General features: G+C 48.3%; 6 protein-coding genes across 6 annotated transcripts; 3 read left to right on the top strand and 3 right to left on the bottom strand.

The window, feature by feature from the left end:
- Positions 1 to 1299: 1299 nt before the first annotated feature.
- On the bottom strand, positions 1300 to 3093 carry I303_105041 (uncharacterized protein; the record flags this gene model as incomplete). The annotated part of the gene is made up of 8 exons (XM_065969085.1): positions 1300 to 1372; positions 1604 to 1751; positions 1812 to 1962; positions 2029 to 2141; positions 2207 to 2246; positions 2305 to 2416; positions 2489 to 2600; positions 3075 to 3093. 8 exons carry the CDS (start codon positions 3091 to 3093, stop codon positions 1300 to 1302), a joined length of 768 nt encoding a protein of 255 aa, XP_065825157.1.
- A 347-nt stretch (positions 3094 to 3440) lies between these two features.
- On the top strand, positions 3441 to 5583 carry I303_105040 (uncharacterized protein; the record flags this gene model as incomplete). The annotated part of the gene is made up of 8 exons (XM_018408806.1): positions 3441 to 3484; positions 3554 to 3567; positions 3650 to 3938; positions 4043 to 4223; positions 4307 to 4544; positions 4637 to 4911; positions 5048 to 5239; positions 5362 to 5583. The coding sequence occupies 8 exons, from the start codon at positions 3441 to 3443 to the stop codon at positions 5581 to 5583; spliced, it is 1455 nt and encodes a 484-aa protein (XP_018262497.1).
- Positions 5584 to 6007: 424 nt separating this feature from the next.
- Positions 6008 to 6914, bottom strand: I303_105039 (uncharacterized protein; the record flags this gene model as incomplete). The annotated part of the gene is made up of 5 exons (XM_018408807.1): positions 6008 to 6047; positions 6170 to 6262; positions 6390 to 6628; positions 6732 to 6750; positions 6871 to 6914. 5 exons carry the CDS (start codon positions 6912 to 6914, stop codon positions 6008 to 6010), a joined length of 435 nt encoding a protein of 144 aa, XP_018262498.1.
- Positions 6915 to 7393: 479 nt separating this feature from the next.
- Positions 7394 to 9840, bottom strand: I303_105038 (uncharacterized protein; the record flags this gene model as incomplete). Its single annotated transcript, XM_018408808.1, has 16 exons — positions 7394 to 7541; positions 7608 to 7720; positions 7772 to 7905; positions 7975 to 8066; positions 8130 to 8286; positions 8348 to 8447; positions 8519 to 8583; positions 8644 to 8722; positions 8779 to 8853; positions 8918 to 9007; positions 9063 to 9134; positions 9191 to 9293; positions 9401 to 9479; positions 9551 to 9638; positions 9702 to 9719; positions 9814 to 9840. The coding sequence occupies 16 exons, from the start codon at positions 9838 to 9840 to the stop codon at positions 7394 to 7396; spliced, it is 1440 nt and encodes a 479-aa protein (XP_018262499.1).
- A 486-nt stretch (positions 9841 to 10326) lies between these two features.
- Positions 10327 to 15974, top strand: I303_105037 (uncharacterized protein; the record flags this gene model as incomplete). The annotated part of the gene is made up of 12 exons (XM_018408809.1): positions 10327 to 10546; positions 10630 to 10812; positions 10882 to 10931; positions 10998 to 11142; positions 11206 to 11260; positions 11323 to 14240; positions 14356 to 14473; positions 14533 to 14657; positions 14735 to 14943; positions 15060 to 15403; positions 15526 to 15709; positions 15840 to 15974. 12 exons carry the CDS (start codon positions 10327 to 10329, stop codon positions 15972 to 15974), a joined length of 4686 nt encoding a protein of 1561 aa, XP_018262500.1.
- A 1439-nt stretch (positions 15975 to 17413) lies between these two features.
- Positions 17414 to 21264, top strand: I303_105036 (uncharacterized protein; the record flags this gene model as incomplete). The annotated part of the gene is made up of 3 exons (XM_065969084.1): positions 17414 to 18072; positions 18131 to 20517; positions 20588 to 21264. The coding sequence occupies 3 exons, from the start codon at positions 17414 to 17416 to the stop codon at positions 21262 to 21264; spliced, it is 3723 nt and encodes a 1240-aa protein (XP_065825156.1).
- Between the last annotated feature and the right edge of the window lie 114 nt (positions 21265 to 21378).

Below are 21378 nucleotides of genomic sequence, written 5' to 3'. Positions count from 1 at the left end.
TAAGAGTTGAAGTAAGATCTAATTCATCAATCTTCTTTTTCTTTTCACTCAACAAATAAGTAAGGTGAGGAATGGATCATGCGGAACGGACAGGATCAATACAATACAATAATAATACTACGATCATTGGTAGAACCGTAGAACGGTCAAGGGATCCACACTTCCGTAATCCGCTGTATGCAGCGAAAGCAGAGTCGCTCGTTGCATGCTGCATGCTGCGTGCTGTATATCTTCTCATTCAGGAAAATTAAAGGGTTATCTGTGTTCCTATCTTTACCCCTCACCCCGTCTGAGCCAGAACTTCCCAGCTTCCCAGCTGTAGAGTCACAAGTCCAGATGATGAGATGTATACGTTAGCCGCTAGATGCTTAATTCAATCCCTTTCACCCTGACGCCATCGCCATCTCCCCCTTGGCAAAACAAAAAAAAAGATTATTTATGGAAATTCGGCATGGCATGTAATCCACACAGCCGTAATTTCCGCAAATAAAGGCATGAAAAGTTCCGAAGTTATTTCGGGAATCGCTGCAAAAACGTGGTTTGCAACTTCGATTTTTGATTAGCTTCCATATGTCCCAACTTATAAATAGGTCTCAATAGACACGTTGATCGTTGGTCAATGGACAATGGCCAATGGTCAACACAAGTCCAGATGAAGCTGATCATTACTCATACCTCAAGACGCTTGCACACTCATGAAAGTTCGTTCGGTTCGCGGAAAAGAATCTAGGAAGTTTCCGCGGTGCTATCCGACGAGACCTTCTAACAATCACTTCAGCCACTGAGATTCGTCACGTCATGCACAAGACCGAATCAAGGATGCCCCTTCATTTCGATGACTGCATGAGTGCATGAAGAGCCGAATGTTATCTTACTGACTAACAAACCGCTCGTCTGGAACTTCGCGGTACTTGCTTAATATCGTGGTCTGACCCGATACCCATGAGTAGACACGTTGGTCAATAGATAGAATTCCAATCAAGGCTGATCGTCGCTTATGCTTCGAACGCACCTACACCTATAAACGTTCGCTCAGATGAGGATTGGAGCCTTCCCATCCGATGAGCTGATTCAAAGCAGAAAATATCAATTCAATCCAGCCGATCATGCACGGTCAAAAATTGAGATTGCCACCGGAATTCGGAAAATGCATGAAGAGTACAGAGTTCATCCCATCGACAGTATGCCGCGTAGCTTATCTGCAGCGTACGTGATTAATAACGTGGTCTTTCGTCGTAACGTTTTCTATAGTGGAAACAGTCATTAGCCTCATGCTAAGGTCGGAAAAGTTGCCTTGACTCACGGCTCATCGTAACGAGGCGCTCTATCATCGTACCTAGGTCTCTCATCTCGCCTCTCATAACCTCTTTCACTACGGTAAGAAGAATAATATCTGTTTTGTCAGATATGTGTTTGGTTTGGTTTGACGCATGCGCATCATTCGACGACCGTATCGATGACGATAATGACAAGTATGTAAGAGGAGTATGATCGGACGAATGAAGAGGAAGATAGTTGGTGATACGAATAGCATGGAAGTAGTTCCGATCACTCAGTATACTAGGGAAGTTTGACGACTCTGTCAGAAGGAAAGGGGACTTACGGGTCTCTTGGTGCAGGGTCTCTAGAAGCGTAGTAATCGTCTCTTCTATCTCTTGGATCATCTCTGTACGAGCGTCTATCGTCATATCGTCTCTCGTCGTATCGCCTCTCATCTCGTCGGTCATCATATCTTCTGTCCCTGTCGTCGTCTGAGTTTCCACACAAGGGCATCAGCAAAATTCGAACCCCACGCGAAGGACATAGGTCACATCTGGGAGGTCCTCGGTCGGAGTATCTAGAATCGTACGATCTGGGCTGGTATGGTCTGTCGTAGCCGCCCCCGTAGCTTCTGGGAGCAGTTTCGACCTTGACACCGTGGTATCTTCCGGGAGTCGGAGTTCTGGCACGTCCTCGTCGGGCCTGCGCATCAGAGTACTCAGCAATCATTGCCCAGCAGACAAGCAGTGTCGCGAAGAGTCAACTCACATGAGCAATGGTGACAGTCTTGCCTTCAAGCTGTTGACCATTGAGCTTCTCAATCGCAACCAGAGCATCTTCGGAAGTCTCAACCATCACAAAACCGAATCCTCGTGACTCCTCTACAAGGGCGTCATCGTCATCAGTATCGGTTGTACTCCTCTCATTCGACTCGGCAACGACTCACGAGAGTGGGGATCGAGCATGATCTGAGCTTTGACAACAGGCTGCAAGGGATGTTCCGTCAGTCCAAATTAAACAAGATATCTTGTGTCATGCACTCACTTTGCCGAGAGTGGACGAGAAGAACTCCTTGAGTCTGGGTTCGTCTACGCTTCTGTGCAAACCGGAGACGTGGAGGTTGTTACCTTGGTTTTGGGTAGCTCCTTCGTCAGGTCTACATCCGCGAAATCATTCAGCTTTCTCTCCATCTCAAAAGAATTCCCCTTTAGCTGATATAGTAACTCACCTGCCTCGACCATCACCGTTGGACTTGGCGACTGGACTTCGGGATCTGTCTCTTCGCGGAGATCGATCGGGGTCATCTCGTCGGGGTGAACCCTCTCGGTCTCGTTGCCATACTATGTTGAAAGGTGGACGTTGTCAGTGGTTTCGGTCGGTCAGTTGTGCTGTGTCGCAGTGAGGTCGAGCATGAGACGCCACAAAGAAAGCGGTTGGACTGGACGGGGCGGGACAGAAATAGATGTAGAGTGATATTGTGCGACTGGAGTGCTCTGATATGGTATTGAACAATAATGCAAGGCGAAAAGCCGGAGGGAGCACGAAGGCGACAGTCGAAACAAGAATCCCTTCTCATATGACTGGAAAGGCTGAAATAGATTCGGGGAGAGCTGCTGAAGTCGTCCGCAGAAACTTTCGCGTCGCTGGATACAACATATCACATGAAGGGGGCGAGGAGTATAATTGTGAACATCTGGCTGAAGTGCCGTTTACGCGCAGATTGCCAGAGCGAAGCGTTTACTTAACCGGTTTGCTGAAGAGCTGAGGCGCTGAGATCTGAAGGCGGAAAACAGAGCGGAGAGTGTGAGACATACCGTCGTTGGGGTCGGACATTGTGCTGTGCTGTGCGTTTTGAGCTGTTGTTTTTGGTGAGGTTGAAGTGATTAATGGTAGCTTGGGGAAGAAGATGTCAGAGTGACGAGAGCTGAATTGAAGGCGAGAGGGGGGAAGCGAGGAGAGCAAGGAGGTGAGTTGACGGTGTTATGCGGTATTATGTGCATGTGGCGCTTTTCTCATTTCTCACTATAGAAAGCAGGTTAGGTGAATAACCGGTGGAACCACACAACGTCTTGCTCCTCGACAACGTCTATCTCAGAGACTATTAAGGATAGCGACCAATCTAGCTATCAGTAAAACTGAATTACCAAGGACTGAGAAGCAGGCTCGCATCTACAGGCAAGATGAGCGACAAGGGTGCTATGATCTCGATAGTATGGGCTTGTGTGTGAGCTGGCTCCGAGGTATAATCATTCTTCGCTCCGTATAAATTACTGACCTCTTTTGCGGATGATAGGTCATCATGGTATTGTAAGCTATCTCCCAGTCTCTCAAGTGTCCATCTGTCCCCAATACGTAAGAATGTGCAAGCTGATGGGTTATTTGTGCGTAGACGGGTATCATCTATCCGAGCTCAACTTCCCCGTCAATTCCTTAACATGCATCACCCCAGCTCACCCCCTTCCATCGCGCTTGCCCATCTGCCTAAACCTCGACTCAAGCCGATACAGTATCGTCACTGCCATCTTCACCATCGGTGGCCTGGTCGGCAGTCTGTCAAGCTCGTGGGTCGTAGAGAAAGAAGGTATAAAGGGTGGTATTTCATGGACTGGGTATCTCAACCTTGTAGGAGTGTTGGGTATGGGTATAGCTCCGCATTGGTATTTACTAGCTCTAGGAAGGTGAGCTCTGAATTACTTTCTCGACTCCAAATTCCCCGAGTCACTTATAACCATTATCTGATGTCTGATGTCTGATGTCTGATGTCTCATCCTGAATTCGGTAGATTCGTCGTCGGCATCTCATCGGGAATAGCTATCTGCCTCGTGCCTCCTTATCTGTCAATGATCGCTAGATCTTCCCCTGAATTAGCGAGTAGATCGGGCTCGATAGGAACGATGAATCAGCTAGCTATTGTTCTGGGTATATGCTCCGCTCAGATAGCCGGTCTTCTACTGACAGGCGAGGTGGGCTTACCTCTTCTCTCCTATTTTGAAAATATGTAGTTCAGGATAATAGGAGCTAATGAGGAATGTTCTGTAACATTCAGAAAGGAGATGTGCCAGGAAGCTGGAGGTACGTTGTAGCTGTATCAGGCGTAATAGCTGCGGTCCAAATCATCACTTCTCATTCTCTCACCTCGCCGGACGACAAGGCACACGACCATGCAAGTCAAGCTACTACAACGACGATATTCGACGAGGAGCAAGGGGAAATCGAAGAGGGCGGTGGTGCAGGCGCAGATGGACGTGGTGTATCGAGAGAAGGTGTGAGAAGTGCAGATGAAGGTCAGTCGAACGTACCCGACTTCTAGAATATCAATCTCATACACACGGTCTGGTCTTTGCTAACAGAGGGCTCGGATTCTGCAATTTAGCAGCTTCCCCACTCCTCGGTCCCTCTACCTCCCCCGCCAAATTAGTACCATCCGAGCAACTTAGCTTACATTCAATCATGGGCAATCCCACGCTTCGTGGCCCCGCCATCTTAGTGGCTGCATTTATGGCTATTCAACAACTATCCGGGGTCAACGCAGTAATGTTTTACTCCACTCCCGTGCTACGTCCCTTGTTACCGACTTCAGCTGGTGTAGTCGGCGTTGGGATTACGGTCGTTAATGCTGTGATGACTTTACCTGCTATTTTCCTCATGGATGTGAGTCAGCCGTCTCTCACCTCAGCCAATTATAGTGTAGTACGGTACAGCATATGTGCAACACCATCACAGTGCTAATCAAGCTGACTGATTATTTTTTCTTTTGCTTTTCGACATCCAACTTGTCATTATGCAGCGACTAGGCAGAAAACCTCTGCTCCTTCTTTCCATTGGCGGAATGACAAGCACCAGTACTCTCCTTGCGATCGGCCTGAACAACAGCCATCAACACCTCTCAGCGTTCTCCATCGTGGCATTCATAGCGTCGTTCTCAATCGGTCTGGGTCCCGTACCGTTTTTATTGGTCTCTGAGCTGGTTCCTTCTCCGGTGAGCTTATTTACCAACCAACAAGATCCTGCTCCACAATCATCGTACGATTGTTGAGATGATCAGCTGCTTCGCTTACTGGGCATCACCGGACGCGCTGATAACGCTGCATCACTACACAGGCAATACAGGCCGTCTCGAGCTTATCATTATCGATAAATTGGATAACCAACTTCTTCATCGCCATCTTATTCCTCCCGCTCCGGGATCTGTTATCCACCCCGGTAGATCCGCATGATCCGCTCAGCGATAGAAAGGGGGAAGGAAGGGTCTTTTATGTGTTCACCGGGGTATTGGTTGTTGGTGGATTATTGGTTTGGAGGGGACTTCGACCTGGTAAATAAATCTATTGTTCTTGTATTGTATAAAGGTTCAGCGGACTCGGCGACATTCGGAACGACCTCAAAAAGAAGGAAAGGAAAATACTGTATGGGATGTTTAACTCATATTCGCAGTGTAAAGACGGCTGAACACTTGAATTGTATGTTCTAGGACACTGCGGACTGTATTGTATATATTTACACTCGATTGACCATGCACAAAAGCCCCCAACTTGTCTACTGTCTTCACAATGCACATGCACATGCACGAAGTTGTACTTGATTGCAATACATGGCGCGTCAATCATCATCGCTCTATGCTACAATAGATATTTTCCCTTCATCGTCTGCTTGTCATGTCATACTTCCCTTCTCCACCGAGTCTCTAGTGGGGAAGGATTTATCAAACGCCTTCTACCCCGTGTTGCTTGAGGACTTCCTGCGCATGTTACTTCGCTCCTTCGGAGGTATTGGGATTGTGCAAAGTCCTACGAAACAGGTTTTATCATTTATTAGCTGTCAATGTCGTATTTTGATCGTTGTTGTGATTGTGGCATCTGACCCTTCTGAATCTCTGAATCTGAACTGCGAATTGATTATGTGCACTCACGCTTTGTATCCACCCACTACGTGATGTTCGTGCTTGAGCACCTCCGCGGCATGTTCTTTAGCTTCCTCAGAGGTGTTGTCATTATGCAGAGTCCTATCCAGTTGAACGCGACCGATAATTACGATGAGGTCGTAAAGTAGAGTGAAAGCAGAGTCAGTGAAATGAGCCGTTGTACATCGAATCGTTTCTATCATAAGCTTGTGCGCCGGACTGTACTTACGCTTTGTACCCTCCTAAGACCCTATGTTCGTGCTCCGCATCTTTCCCGTCGAGGGTTTCATGAGGATCCCCATGTCCATTGCCCTTGGTATCTGATACATGAGCAGGGACGGCGCCTGCTTCAAGAGCATTTTCAGCTGCGAGGGGAAGCTTGGAAGTGGCGATTGGAATTTCGTTCTCGAGGTTTACGCCGTGTTGAGTGAGGACGGCAGCTGCGTGAGCTTTGGCTTCGGGGGATGTCTATTCATGTAATCGAAAGGGAGGTCAATCAGCTGAGCGGGCGTTTGCACTGGATCTGAAATGAATCAAGTCATATGGAATTGACTGTTCATCAACAACTCACCTTAGGATTGTGCAGCGTGCTATTGATACAGGCATTTCCAGGAAGAACGGGAACACGAAAGGGGAATGAAAAGAATGAGCATTAGCTTTTCATGCTTGACCGTCTTCGCTCCTCTTCCCCTGCAAAGGTAAAGGCTCACGCTCTGTACCCTCCTAACTGTCTGTGATCGTGTTCCTCCGACATGCTGAGGTTGATCTGACTTTCTTTTCTGTATTGTTATGCAGTGGATCGTTTAGTGTCGTATCGTTACTTGTTGCTTGGGAGAGGAGAGAGTAACGATTGAAAGGACGAGAGAAAAGAAGGAAGTTGATGATGTTTACTTTTCGGATCTTATATATGCTTATCCAGTCAACTCGAGTGTAGTTGACTGGACTTTCTCAGTACCTAGCAGATCTACTCGACATGACGTGTACTGATGGACATGACGATATGGGTACCTTTGACTTTGCGCAGATAAAATACACTAACGTTTCAGCTTGTCCTTCAGAGGAAGGTCCGTGCTGAGCCTGGACATAAACTGACGACAAGACGACAACGGTGCGTGTAGTCCTACGTACTCGTATGATACATGCATGATATCCTCATCTTCGTCATATACTACAACGTTGTCATCATCGTGTGTCAAATCGTCTAGTCCAGATTCCAAACAGACTATATCTGAATTATCCAAAGGCAGGAAGACCGCCAGGCCATCCTCCCACTCGGCCTCCCTCTCTTGTCAATTTCTCAGCTTCGATCTTATCTGTTAAAAACTCCAGCTGAGTTGACATGTCATGTAATGCCTGATACCTTTCTCTTGAGCTTGCATTGCTACGATAAACCAAAAGCCGTCAGCTACGGTGCCTCAGGACTAAAAAGGGCACTGAGGCGACTCACAATCTGTCCAATATCAGTAAGCCGTTCACTTGATTAATCTTCCCCTTGATCTTGTTATCCAATATGAGCGATACCACGAGCTCCTCGACATCACCACGGGGGATATTGAGGGTCTGTCCGCGTCCATCAGCTAGTGAGCGTTCTCTTACGCCTCTTCAGCTTACCTTAGCCAAAGAGTCGAGTTCCATCCTAGTATACGGCTTAATGATGTCGATGATGTACTGAGTGCGCAGTGATCGGAGCAGATCGTCCACAAAGTAATTGATGAATGCATCGCCCGTTATTGTAGCCCGATTAGCTGTACAAGGACGAACAAGTCAGCCCCCGGCATATCGTTTAGAGCGGAGGCCATGAAGAGGGAGGTTACCTTTCAAAATCTTTTCCGCCTCTTTCACATCTCTTCGTTGGTAAGCCGAAACCAAGCTGGTCATAGCGATGATTTGAGGATCATTTTTGTATCTGGATACCAGTATTGAACCTATAAGCTATATTTGCGATATTCGCAACGTCGACGCAGCTTACGGTTTTGTCTCTTGCGAATCGAACGGATTGATCTCGCTTCCCATCAGCATATACGTCAAGACCAGATACTTGAGCACTTGTATCCTTTGCGTTGAACCGGATTCATCATACTGCCTGAATGACTCGAAAAGATCCGTCGAGGCTTTCGCCCATGCCTCTGCCGGTGGTATCATTTAGCTAGCTGGACCGTGTGCGGAAGGATCTGACAGCTGACTCACTCTCCATCATCCACATCTTACCACCACACTCCCTGATCGCACCCATGACCCTTGGATGGGGAATCGCATTCTTCACCTGCATGGCTGCGTTGTATATTTCCTATGTGCAGCAGGTGAGCTTTCTGAGGCGACTGAGCTTTGAGATGCAAATGAGATGGGAAAGCCACTTACTTTGAGCTTTCGATTCTCCTTCAAATCGCTATACATCTGAATTTCGATCGCGTAGAGCTCAAGCACTATCAAAGCTATCAGCTTACTTTGATTTTCGAACAAGGAACCAGAGAACCTTAGCTCACATAGTGACCCTTTGGATTGGTCATCCGAAGAGCTTGATCCGTTGACTGGAGCGCAAGTAGCATGAAGAGATTTGAGGATCTGTTTGCAAGTGTGAGCTAGGCTGTTTAGTATGAAGAAGAAGGATCACGACTTACAGGTGCCAGCCTTGTGTACTCCTTCCTATCTAACCACAATTTGGCCAATTTCAGGTTCGATTTAGTCGACAATCGCTACTCGACAACGGGTTCATTCAGCTGCTGAGCTCACGAATGAACCTTGAATAGCTGAACATACTTCATTTTTAGCTTCTTCACATGCGACTCTTGTAGCCTCGTAAAACTCCTCCAGTGTGTCCAAGGGCACTTGTGGCGACAGTGCAGCGTGCTAGATATTGCATCAGCTTGTTATTCTGGCCAGCGCACAAAGGAAGCGAGCTGACCTTTCCTTCTCCGCCAACGTAATCAAGTATATTATTAATCGACTTTTCAGCGTAATTTCTCGTTACGTTGGTCTGTGTAGTGCAAGCTGATCAGCGCTGTTACAACGATTGTGCACAGTCCAGCTTACCTTTGTGTACCCTAGCAATTCTCTATATGTCTCTATGGCTTTCTCAGGTCTATGTAGATGGAGGTAATTCATCTTGGTCATTTGCTTTAATGCTTTGAAGCCCCTACGTGTTCGATCAAGCACAAATCAGCGATGGATGCGGGTAGCGCGATGTGGAGCACTTCGACACTGCCCGAGCTCAAGAGCACTGAGAGAATTTGAATTACTAACCATTCACCCTTCTCAGGCTGATCATCGATGATACTTCTAAAAGCTTTCAAAGCGGCTTCTGCATTATCTTCTTTCAACGCTATGATCGAATAGACCGTCAGCTGGACTGTGCTTCCTCATATGAAGATGAGATGCTGCATTGAAGCTGACATTTGGCTTTGTAGTATTGATTCTCCACATCTCCAGCACCGTCCATCTCTTCTTCATCTTCGTCATCGTCATAATCGAAATCGTACTCCTAGAAAGTCATTGATGAGCTGAGCGAGCGGCGGTACAGATTGCAGGCCAATGCAGAGCTCACTTCATCATCGGCAGCGTCCTGGACGATAAGAATAACGATTGTCAGTTTTCCACCTATGTACCACTACAGTGCCGCTGGAGGATACAGGGGCCGAGCAACGAGGATAGCTCACGTCCATCATGAATTCATCGTCGGACATGTTGCCAATACGATTCGGTCGTCAGCGTTCGGCTACTTTTGTCGAATTTGCGGATCGAGTGCAAGATGGTCGTGCGCTAGACGAGAGTCGTATCTTGTATGAGATGCTGAGATTGATGAAAGTAGCTAGAGAATCGAGGAATGAGAGGCGTTGAGAACGATGGACGATGGAGTGCACAGATGCAGATGGATGCGAAGCGGGGCAAGCGGTTGATATCGTTCCAGGCACGGTCATCTGCCACTTGATAAATGGGGGTACAAAATAGCTTTGAAGCGATAGATTAGCTCCGGCAACAAGCTGGTTCGTTTATGCGCATCCTCCTCTCCTGCCCGCAACCACAAGACGGATGTTATGTCGTAAGGGCTTCTTGGCTATCTGCTCGCATAATACGTTCAAAGCCGATCAAGCATCCAACTACGAAGCGATGGGCAAGACATCATAGCCTGACTTAGTACCTGACTGACCAAGAGATCTACAAACATAATAATGGCCGAACCCCCTTCCCTACCTTACGCTCGAGATGAAGGGTCGACCTCTCAGCCTCATTCAGCTTATCCCGCTTTCCCACCGGAAGCTTACGAGCCGCACGAGGGATTCTTAGATGAAGTGGAAGATGAGCATATCGAGATGAGTGCTGCTTTGCAGTATTGGGCTGCGATAAGGCATAGAGGGAAAGGGAAAGGTAAAGAAGAGGAGGACGATTCGTGTGAGTCTGCAATTGTGAGAGGTGTCATGGAATGGATCACCTTCCCGAAGTTGATACTAAGCTTACAAAGAGCGATCTTGTAGCCACCAAGACACCTTGGAGACTTCGGTCCAAGCTGAAAACAGTCACCGCTGGTCTATTTATCTGCTTAAATATTGGAGTAGATCCCCCTGATATAGTCAAGACTAATCCTTGTGCGAAGACGGAATGCTGGATTGACCCGACTCAACTCCCCTCGAATAAAGCTATAGAAGCTATAGGAAGGAGTCCGTATCGTCGTCTCTCCCAACTCCCTGATTTTGACCACGCAGCTGATCGTTTTCGTTGTATTTCAGACTTGCATCAACAGTTTGAGACCTTGAATCCGAAAGTCAAATACAAACCAGTAAGCCCCGAATCAGCTTGGCCCTTCCGTCAAATGATGTCAAAGCTTATACAGTCATCGTCTTAGTTCCTAGACCCGTCAATAGAGGAAACGAAGAAACAATGTGTGAATATGCGTAGATCTGCGAAAGATGAGAGAGTGGTATTTTACTATAATGGTCACGGTGTACCTAAACCCACGCCATCTGGGGAAATTTGGGTTTTCAATAAGAGTAAGTCAGCTTTTCCCTTTCCCTCACCTCTATGTGGGGCCAGACGAGCTGATATAAAGTTAGACTACACACAATATATACCGGTCAGTCTGTATGATCTGCAAGAATGGCTCGGCTCGTGAGTTCCCAGTCAGGCGAAACCCGTCAAATCAGAGCTCAGACTGATCTCATTCTGTTAAGCCCCTGCATATACGTCTGGGAATGCTCAGGGGCAGGAAACATCTTGAACAACTTCGCCAAATCAGCCGAAAGGCGAGATAACGAAGCTCGAGCTGCTCAAGCGCAAGCTGGACATTCTGACAGTCTCCCTGGATCGCCTTATTCTGAAGCTCTACATCTAGCAGCATGTCAAGCAAACCAAATCTTACCCATGTCGCCTGATCTTCCGGCAGATCTGTTCACCTGTTGTCTTACATCACCCATAGAAACCGCTCTGAGACATTTCGTACTGCAAGATCCCTTGCGACGGAATGGTGGATTAGATCCGAATGATCCGCGGTCGAGGATAACGGTAGATATGGTGATGCGGATACCAGGTGATCTCAAAGACCGAAGGACGCCACTGGGAGAATTGAGCTGGATTTTTACCGCCGTAACGGATACCATAGCGTGGTTATCTTTCCCCCGGGATGTCTTCAACCGACTTTTTAGACAGGATTTACTGGTCGCAGGATTATTCCGGAATTTCTTACTGGCTCAAAGGATCATGTCGGCCTATCACTGTACACCTACTTCCATACCCGAAATCCCCTCGGCGCATAATCATCCTCTGTGGCATTCATGGGATTTAGCTGTCGATGCTTGTCTGGCGCAATTACCGGAGCTTTTAGATCTCGAAGCTGCCAGAGAGGCTGGTCTGTCTAACGTACCACCTTTGAGCGTCTACCGCCCTTCGACATTCTTCGCGCAACACCTACAAGCCTTCGAAGTATGGCTGCAGCACGGCGGAGCAGTCCCGAATCGACTTGTACCTCGGCCTAAGAAAAGCGTGCCAATACCTCGATCACCTCCCGAACAACTTCCTATAGTCCTACAAGTTCTCCTTTCGCAATCCCATCGATTACGAGCTCTGATCCTGATATCGCGGTTCGTCGATCTTGGCCCTTGGGCAGTCCACCTCTCCCTATCAATCGGCATTTTCCCCTATGTCCAAAAATTACTGGCCTCACCGGCAGTAGAGCTGAAACCGGTATTGATCTATATCTGGGCACGGATACTAGCGATAGACAAGACTTGCCAAGTAGACTTACTTCGAGATAGCGGATTCACGTATTTCACCCAAATCCTCGCACCTTACCCTCAAGCTGGCGCATTGGTCATCCCCAATGCCAACGAACATCGAGCTATGTCGGCCTTCATATTATCGATACTGTGCAGGAACTTTAAACCAGGACAAACTGCTTGTTTGGGCGTCCAAGTCTTTGACTCCTGTGTAGCGCGACTGGGCGAAGATGACTGGCTCTTGAAGACTTGGTGTCTACTTTGCATCGCGCAGCTTTGGGCGGACTACGACGACGCCAAAGCTCTGTTCATGCAATCGCAACGGCAGAATGAGCTGCTAGCCGCGCTTCGATCAACAGCAGTGGAAGTCCGGGCCGCCGCTCTCTATGCCTTTGGCACTCTGCTAGGTGCCTCTAGTGCGCCGATCGGCTCAGATGGGGCCAAAGGAGGTGGAGGAACGGGCGCTCAATTGGGATTGAGCGATATTCAGCAGCTTGAAATCGAAGCTGGATTAGCCTTCGCCTGTATGATGTCCGTCAAAGAAGATGCATCGCCGATGGTACGGAAAGAACTAGTAGTGGTGATAAGCTGTGTAGTGAGAGAATGGAGAGGATGGCTAGTAGCTGCTGCTTGGACATACTACGAGCAAGAAGCCGCCCTTGCCAGAGCCGAATCATCGACGCAGCCCAACGGACATGGAAGTTCGACAAATGGTGGAGACGATATAGTCAGTCAAGCGCTGAAAGACTGGACGGCGAATGAAGAGAAAAGCCCGGAGGAGCATCAACATAATTTGACTTTGCTAAGCTCGTTCAAAGTCCTCTTCGAAACACTGCTAGATCTCTCAGTCGACCCGCACACGGAAGTAGCTTTGATGGCTTCGACAGTGGTAGATTACATCATTGCCTTGTTGGTCGATTCGGCGTTTACCAAAGTCAAAGGATCTGCTATTCGAGATCTCTTGAAGAAACAAGCTCATTCTTCGACATCGAAACGACCCCAGATGCTGAGTAGACAAGTGTCCACCGCTTTCTCAGAAGGCGGGAAGGTCAATGGATCTGTCTCCGGCCGTCTGAACCCGCCGTCAATGCAAAGAAGCAATACCAATGTTTCGATCAACTCCCCCTCAAATCCTGGATCCGGATCAAGTACGCTGAAGAGGAATAGCAGTGTAGCCAATGCACTGAGAAGTCTAGCAAGTATGACAGGTCTTGTTCCTCCTGAATCACCCGATTCAACCAGTTCTCAAAGTAAGATCGATGCGGAATACACCAAGATCACTCAGCCTATCACGCCTAATTCAGGTGGGAGCGGCTACAAATCACCCTATCCAGATGGAAATCACGAACGCATATTACCTGATTCCAATCCCAATGAGCCTGGTGGTTCTGCTCTTGGCCATTCTACTGGGAGTGTAAGATCGACAAATACAAATCCAGGATCAATGGCAAGATCGAAATCGGCTTATGGATCTGCGAACTTATCTCAATCGGGTTTATCCGTATCCGCCCTCAGTGTGATACCTGTTAAAGCTTCTGACGTACTGGAAGCCTTGACAAGGGAAGATATGGAGAGGTTGTCTTTCAGACGATCGAAATCTACAGAAGTGAACACTGATATCGATGGGCGATTTGGGAATAATGGATTGGCCCGTTCGAATGATCTGGGATTGGGCATGGTAGCTAAAGAAGTGAAGGATGATGTCCTCCCGCTGAAGAGTGGGTTCTTCGATTGGGCGATGGGGTATTTCAGAGAACCGCAGATGAAAGCCCCAGACGGCGATGAGCCGGGAAGTACGGTCTACAATGAGCAGGCGTGGAAGCATTTGAGAAATGAACGGATGGTAGAAGATAGTAGATCGGCAGAGGGGTATGCTGGTGAGTTCGCTTCATTGCTCCAGGGTTGTGGACCAATCGATTAAGCAAAAGCCGTGTCCGATTCGCGGCTCTGTATGAACATAAGGATGCTTATCAAGGTTGCGGTACATGATAGCCACGCACGTATGGAATGTCGAAGCTGGTACGCTGCAAAACGATTCGTGGCCCCTTCAACTTGCTTTCCACTCTTACGATCCTGTCATGGCGGTCACTGATGATGCGGACAACGTCTGGTGAGTCCCTCGCACTTACTTTGGCAGACGCAGGACTGAAGCTGACATTCGGTCCGTAGCATCTGGGACTGGCAGACGAAAAGACGACTTAACAAGTTCAGCAACCAGAATATACCTGGAAGCAGTATATCTTCGGTGCACTTTATCAATGAGATGGCCAGTAGTCTGATGCTAACGGCGTCGAGTGAGTAAAGTTTCTTTTGGGACATCAAATGAGACGAGCCAGACGACTAATGCCTTGTTTTGTCTAATGCGCCGTAGCCGAAGGAAGTGTTCGCATATTCCGTGATTACGAAACGCCTAACGAAACTGCTCTAGCGTCGACCTTCCGAGCGGTATCTGAGCTACATCCTGTCGGACACAGCAGTGGAGTTCTGACTGCTTGGGAGCAGCAAAAGGGCCATTTACTTGTTGGGGGAGATATGAAAGTGGTTAGATTATGGGATGCGACCGTTGAACGTCATCTGAGGGTGAGTGGTGTCGATGCGTCGATGCGTCGACGTGCTCTATGCCTTTCTCTTGGCTCTGAAGGGTGTAGGTTGGATGATGATGAGTGGCTAATGATCTTTATATTTGGGATCTGCAGGATATTGCCACTCAAGCAGGAGCTAATCTGACGGCCATCTCATCCGACGAACCAGAAGGCAATGTCTTCGTAGCTGGATTCGGAGATGGTGTCGTCCGTCTTTTCGACAAACGAGCGGAAGACGCTGGCGAGGTAGTACTGAGAACATGGAGACAACACAAAATCTGGATACAGAGTGTGCATTTGCAACGAGGTAGTATGAGGGAACTGGTAACTGGCTCGATGGATGGGGAAGTCCGAGTATGGGATGTGAGAAGACCTGATGAGCCGCTTTATACGATCCCAAGGAGAGATGAGGGGTTGATGGCGCTGGCTGTACATACCGGCGCATCGGTTTTGGCGAGGTGAGCGGATTTTCCAACATTGATCATCAACCTCACATACTCGTTAGGACACAAGAAGTTACTGGAATTTGGTTTCGATCTCGACATTCAATTGTGCTGATCCGATGCTGTTTCACAATTAGGACGACGGCCTTGACTTCCCATTCGACGAAGCAGGAGTTGGAGATCACAGGATTCAGCGATCCGATACACCCGATCCGATTAGCCAAGATTGGCATCCCGTTATCGCCAACGTATAGTAATCCGATAAATAGTCATCGGATTAATGGGTTTATGCCTAGTGCGGCGTCGTTGGTATTCCATCCTGTAAGTTGGTCTTGACTATGTTGTGTTGTCGATCTATCTTCCTGCCTTCATTCCTCCGTCACTTTCTGTCTTTCTGTTTTTCTTCGAACGGGTGACAGGGCAATGATTTACGCTGATCTTATCGGGCCAGGTCGAAATGATGATTGCCGCTGGAGGATTCGACGCTTCTGGAACGGTTAAACTGTACAAGTGCCCCACACCCAAGACGGCGGTGGCTACGTGGGAGTCTATGAATGGGAACGCCAGTGCGAGCGCATTCGCATAAGCGTGACCATCCATACGAGTTCCAGCTCCAGTATACAGTATAAAGAAGGTCACTTAGCCATGCCCCCGTTGAGCAAGCGAAGACGGTAAAGTGTAATGAAGAGCAGAAGGTAAAGAAGGAAATTCAAGAAGGCATCTACAAGTAGATAGGAAATAACTGCAACACCTTGTATAATCACACAAGTCTCTACATAATTGCATGTATAATCGGATTCAAAGCTGGGGATGCAGGATGAGCCTAGCAAACGCCAAGAAACGTGCTCGGACTATGATTTGGGTTATTGCGCTTGTGAAGGGCTTTACGATCGATTACTATTGGTTAACTAATGTACCCAGTCACTTCATTACGAATGTTTCCTAATCAACTTGACGAAAGGTTTGATCGGTGATGCCCGCTGAACCCCGTTTTCTACGGCCGGCGCACTTGTAACCTCATAATGATCAGTTTGTTTAATTAGACTCCACCAAACGATCACTACTAACTTCCCCGCTCTGCACTAAGTTACTCTGCGATTAGATTTTATCGACACCCGATCCAATACTAGGTATATACCATCGTTGTCATCTGTCATCTGTCTATAGCCCACCCCCGTATTCATTGTCAAACCATACGCACCCGACGACGAGAGGCAGTCATTCAGGAAATCGAGCGAGAGAAAGCAGCTAAACATATAGGTGAGGTGAATTGCGATTTTGTCTGGAATCAATCGGTTAGATCGTCAGGCGATAAAATCCTTTGAAGCCATCTCCCATCCTCCAACCCTCATTCCTTCCTTTTGTTTGATCTGATTTGACTAGACCTTTCCTATGTCACTCACCTTTCATGCTTCCTTATATCTTGACGCGTATCTGCCTTGTTTGCCTCACCTCCATGTAGGTCATCCTTGTGACAATCTACGCTTTTGTATTCTCCTGTACACACGTTGTTTCTCTTTCTTCTTCGGACCGATAAGTTGTATTTGCCTATTCAATCGGACTCACAACTAGATCAACATCAACATCAACATCAACATCAACATCAACATCAAACAAACACAAACACAAACACAAACACAAACACAGAGAGGAAATCAAACCCTTTCCTTGCCCTCTTTTAGCTTCCTCCGCTTCCTCATTGTAGCAACGTGATATAAATATCCATACACACATACCTACGCACCTTTCGGACATATACGAGACTAGGCTAGACTAGACTCGCTTCGAGATCATCCACTAACCCCATCTCGTCTTTACCACTTGTAGAAACATCGCATCCCAATAATCGGAAATCCTCAAAATCGCCTTTGACTCATGTCGATCTCGCAAATATAGTCAGTCTCTTGGCCGCCACCGATCCAATAGTCTTCACAATCGATATCAGCATCGTGTCATTAGAGCGTCAGATATATACATCAGGTCGATAAGCGGAACGCGGGGAATTGCTCAGATAGCATCGTCAAGATGCCTATCATCGCTCTTGGAGCGAATGAAGGCGTTTCTTCACTCGATTCAGCTTTGAACGAGAAATCAATCAGCTCCTTCAATCTCTTCGATTCTCCACCTCAATCTCCACCGAAATCACTGAAGAACACCACCACGCAATCCAAAGCGGATCATGCGATAAATCCCGCTGCCAACTACCCCACACCTACTTCGCCCTTGCGGCGATCGGCATCTGACCATCATGATGAGGACCAATATGATCATCCCTCGCCTCATGCCGGACCATCGCAACATCGAGCAATACCCCCTCCTCCGAACCCCCGCCGACATAGATCAGGTGTATTGATGTCTAGAGTAAGGGCAGCATCGAATGGGTCAGGTATCAAGCTCAGTGCGAACCCGGGAGGAAGCAAGAGTCACGGCGACCTGGCATCGTTTGGCGGGTTCACGAGTCTGAACGATGAAGAGGAAGAACGGGACAACGAGGACGAAGACGCGGAAGAGCTAGAGCAGATGGACATCGAGGAAGAAGAAGGAGAAGATGGCCATGCCAATGCGCCAATGTCTAGGCGACGTTTCCGATCGACAGATCGAGATGGATGGAAAAGGCACGTCAGTGAAGGAAGTAGGAAAGCCAGCGCGGACGAAGGTGGAGAAGACACCTTTTGGGATAACTCGTAAGTACAGCTTACAGCTCTCTTCCTCTTCGGAAAAAGCTCATTCCAGCCCCGATAGTGCAAGATACTATCATCGGCTGCACTCCTCACGCCCGCCATCCGGTAATGCATCAATAGCGAATTCGCCTGAACATTCCCCACAACCTCGTGCTCGATCGATAACTTCCCCTTCGACGTCGCCTATATATCTACGTCGAAATCTCACTTTACCGACCAATGGGCCAGGCCCGCCTACCAATTCAGCAACGTCTGTATCGCTGTCACCGAACCAACATTTCCTGCAAACCCACCTTCCTCCGACTTTCCACCATAATGGGTCTAGCCCTGAAAATTCGATGTTGGAACACCACGGTGCGACTATGGTATTCACGCCTACGACACAAGAGTGGAGAGATCTGCAAACCACACCTGAGTGGCAGGAATTGCATAAGAGCAATAACAAAGCGGCTGGCGATATGGAACCTTCATTCAGCGGGTCTAGCTCGGAAGATGAGAGTAAAGGTTCGATGGATAGCAGGAGTGCTAGTGGAAGCGGAGACGTAAGAAGGCGATCGATATCATCAAGCATGCTCCTTCGACCCGAGCGTAATTCGTCTCTTTCCCCGCAAAGGACTGGTCACAAACGCCCGACCTTGCATACTTCAGTGTCGGCGGAATACTTGGGCTCGGAGACGCAACATACTCCTGATCCTGGATCACCTTTACTCAGCCCCGCAGACGAAGGCCAAGAGATCACCCTGTCGCCCTCAAATTCGAGCATTCCGGTATTCAATCCTGTCATCATTGCACCGAGTCCGATCATGCCGGTGGGAGACAAGGTGGGACCAATCTCGGATGAATCCCCTACGAAGCCGAATGCTACCAGTTCCGCTCCGGTTACCCCCATCGATTCGACGCGTGATCAAGATACGTTTGATGATGATGATATCATATTGGCCGATCCTGATGCTGAAGGTCCCGTCAGGTTCGCATCGATTGGACGGCGGGATAGTCTGCGCGTAGTTAAGAAAGCTGGTGATGCTCCACCTTTGCCCAGAACGAAAACGAAGCGGGAGTTGGAGAGAGAAAAGCTGCTTTCTATGGTTGATGAGGAATTAGAGGCGGACCAGAAATCCCCTTCATTAGATGAGAATAACGGATGGGGAGGTGGAGTACAGGAAATCGGTTCTGGTCTAGGCTTAGGCTCAACGCCACCTGCTTTGGCGGAGATTCGAGTGGATCCTTCGGACATAGACTTGACAACGGTCAGATCGACTTCTGCAGATCCTGTCTTGCACGGGAAGACGGAACCTACCAATCCGTTCGAGAATACCTTCGCTCAAGTCAAGAGTCTTTCTTTACCAGGCAAACCCAAAGGTCCAACCAGTGTACCATCTGCTACCTTCAAGCCGTCACCGCTTCAAGCTTCGCCAGTCAACGCGCCAACGGCTCTTGAAAGCCCTTCTTCTTCACTCACATCACCTGCAGAGACGCCGAATAACGTCACTTCTCCCACACCTCCCAATGGACCGACCGTGCCCGGACAAGCTAACTTGGCCTCGATCAGAGACTATGCCAAGGCGATATCAAGATCAAGGCATCCGTCGGTCGAAAGGTCAATGGGCAAAGACGCTTCACCTCCGATGTCCCCCCGTTCGCCTCGTCGAAGGGATACCAATCGAGTGTCACTAGTCGCCGGACGAGTGGTTCAACCATTTGCGATACCGCCATCCACCGCTTTACCGCCCTCCCATGCCCAAAGCAGACCTCAGATGGATCGAAACCCATCCTTACAGTCTTTCTCGCCATTCCGCTCGCCAGCATTATCCGAGACTAAATCAGCTACTTCCGTTCCTCAGTTCCCGCGGCTTGACTCGACCATCTCCATCGCGCCTTCAACGATTGCGCCCAGCGAATGTCCTACGCCGACGGATGAGACTGCTGGAGGGATTGGCGGAAGGGGTATAGACGATTATGTGATTCTGTCTGAAGCAGGTAAAGGTGCTTATGGATTGGTCATGAGGGCCAAAGTGAAAGGTCCGAAAGGCGAACCTGTGGGAGACGAAGTTATCATCAAATACATCATCAAAGCTAGGATCTTGGCCGATTGTTGGAAGAAACATAAAGTCCTTGGACCGATCCCTGTCGAATTACACGTCATGGATCAATTGAGACATCTTCTATACCACAAGCCCACCCAACCACTTCCTTGGGATCCAGCAAGAGCTCGCCCCGATACGTCCTCCGCGCTGCCTACTGAGGACTCGAGCAGCCCGTCCAGTCAGAGCAGTGCTACTTTCCGAACACCTGAAAGTAATTGGTCTTCTGCGCACTCGGACAAGGATGCGGATTCGTTCGTGTCAACGCAGAAATATATCGCTGCAGAGATTAAGACGAGTCCTGAGCGAGGTCACCCGAATATCGGGAAGTTGTTAGACTTCTTCGAGGATAGGGAGTTCTACTATTGTGAGTTCCTTTCCTTTTCGCTTTGAGGAATTTGAGAACAGGTGTTGACGGATTGTTATGCAATGTATAGTGGTCATGCCTCGTTTTGGGACTGGCTTAGACCTTTTCGACAGGGTAGAATCGTCACCATCAGGTTTAGAACCATTCGAAATCCGATCACTGCTCGGTCAATTGTGTGATGCGGTCCGGTTCTTACATGCGAATGGAATAGTGCATCGAGATATCAAGGACGAGAATGTCATTTTGGACGGGAAAGGTAGATGTCAATTGATCGATTTCGGCTCAGCGGCACATTGGAGACCTGGCAAACGATGGGATACCTTTTCAGGGACTTTACACTATGCTTCACCTGAAATCCTCCGGGGAGAGATGTACGGAGGCAAGGAGCAAGATGTGTGGGCCTTAGGAGTCGTCGGATACGTCCTCTTAGTTGGAGAAACCCCGTTTAGTGAATTACCTGACGAGGTATTGGAAGGTTTGAGCGATGAAAACTCGAGAGCGAATCAGGTATTGAATGAACGGTGTTTCCACGGACATCAAGAAGAAGGCTTAGAATCTGATGGAGGAGGACGATTGGAAGATGCTTCTGATTTGGTGAAGAGATGTTTGGAGTTGGAGTTGGCAGATCGACCGACGGCGGAGGTGTTGACGCAGCATAGGTATCTGAAGGGAGATGGAGGATGGGTGGGGAAGAAGGGATGGTTGAATATGACTTCTACTTCTACTTCGGCTACCACGTCGAATTAGAAATTAGTGATCAGTTATTAGTTAGCATTTCACTATATATTTTGTCTTTGTTCTCCTTTTTGCTTTTGATTAACTACGATCGATCGATAATGCTCAAACGCATTTCGCATTCAT

The sequence above is a fragment of the Kwoniella dejecticola genome, chromosome 6 (genome assembly GCF_000512565.2).
Source record: "Kwoniella dejecticola CBS 10117 chromosome 6, complete sequence".
NCBI lineage: Eukaryota > Fungi > Basidiomycota > Tremellomycetes > Tremellales > Cryptococcaceae > Kwoniella > Kwoniella dejecticola.
Note: the sequence above shows the minus strand (reverse complement) of the source record. Positions and strands in the feature narration are given on the sequence as shown.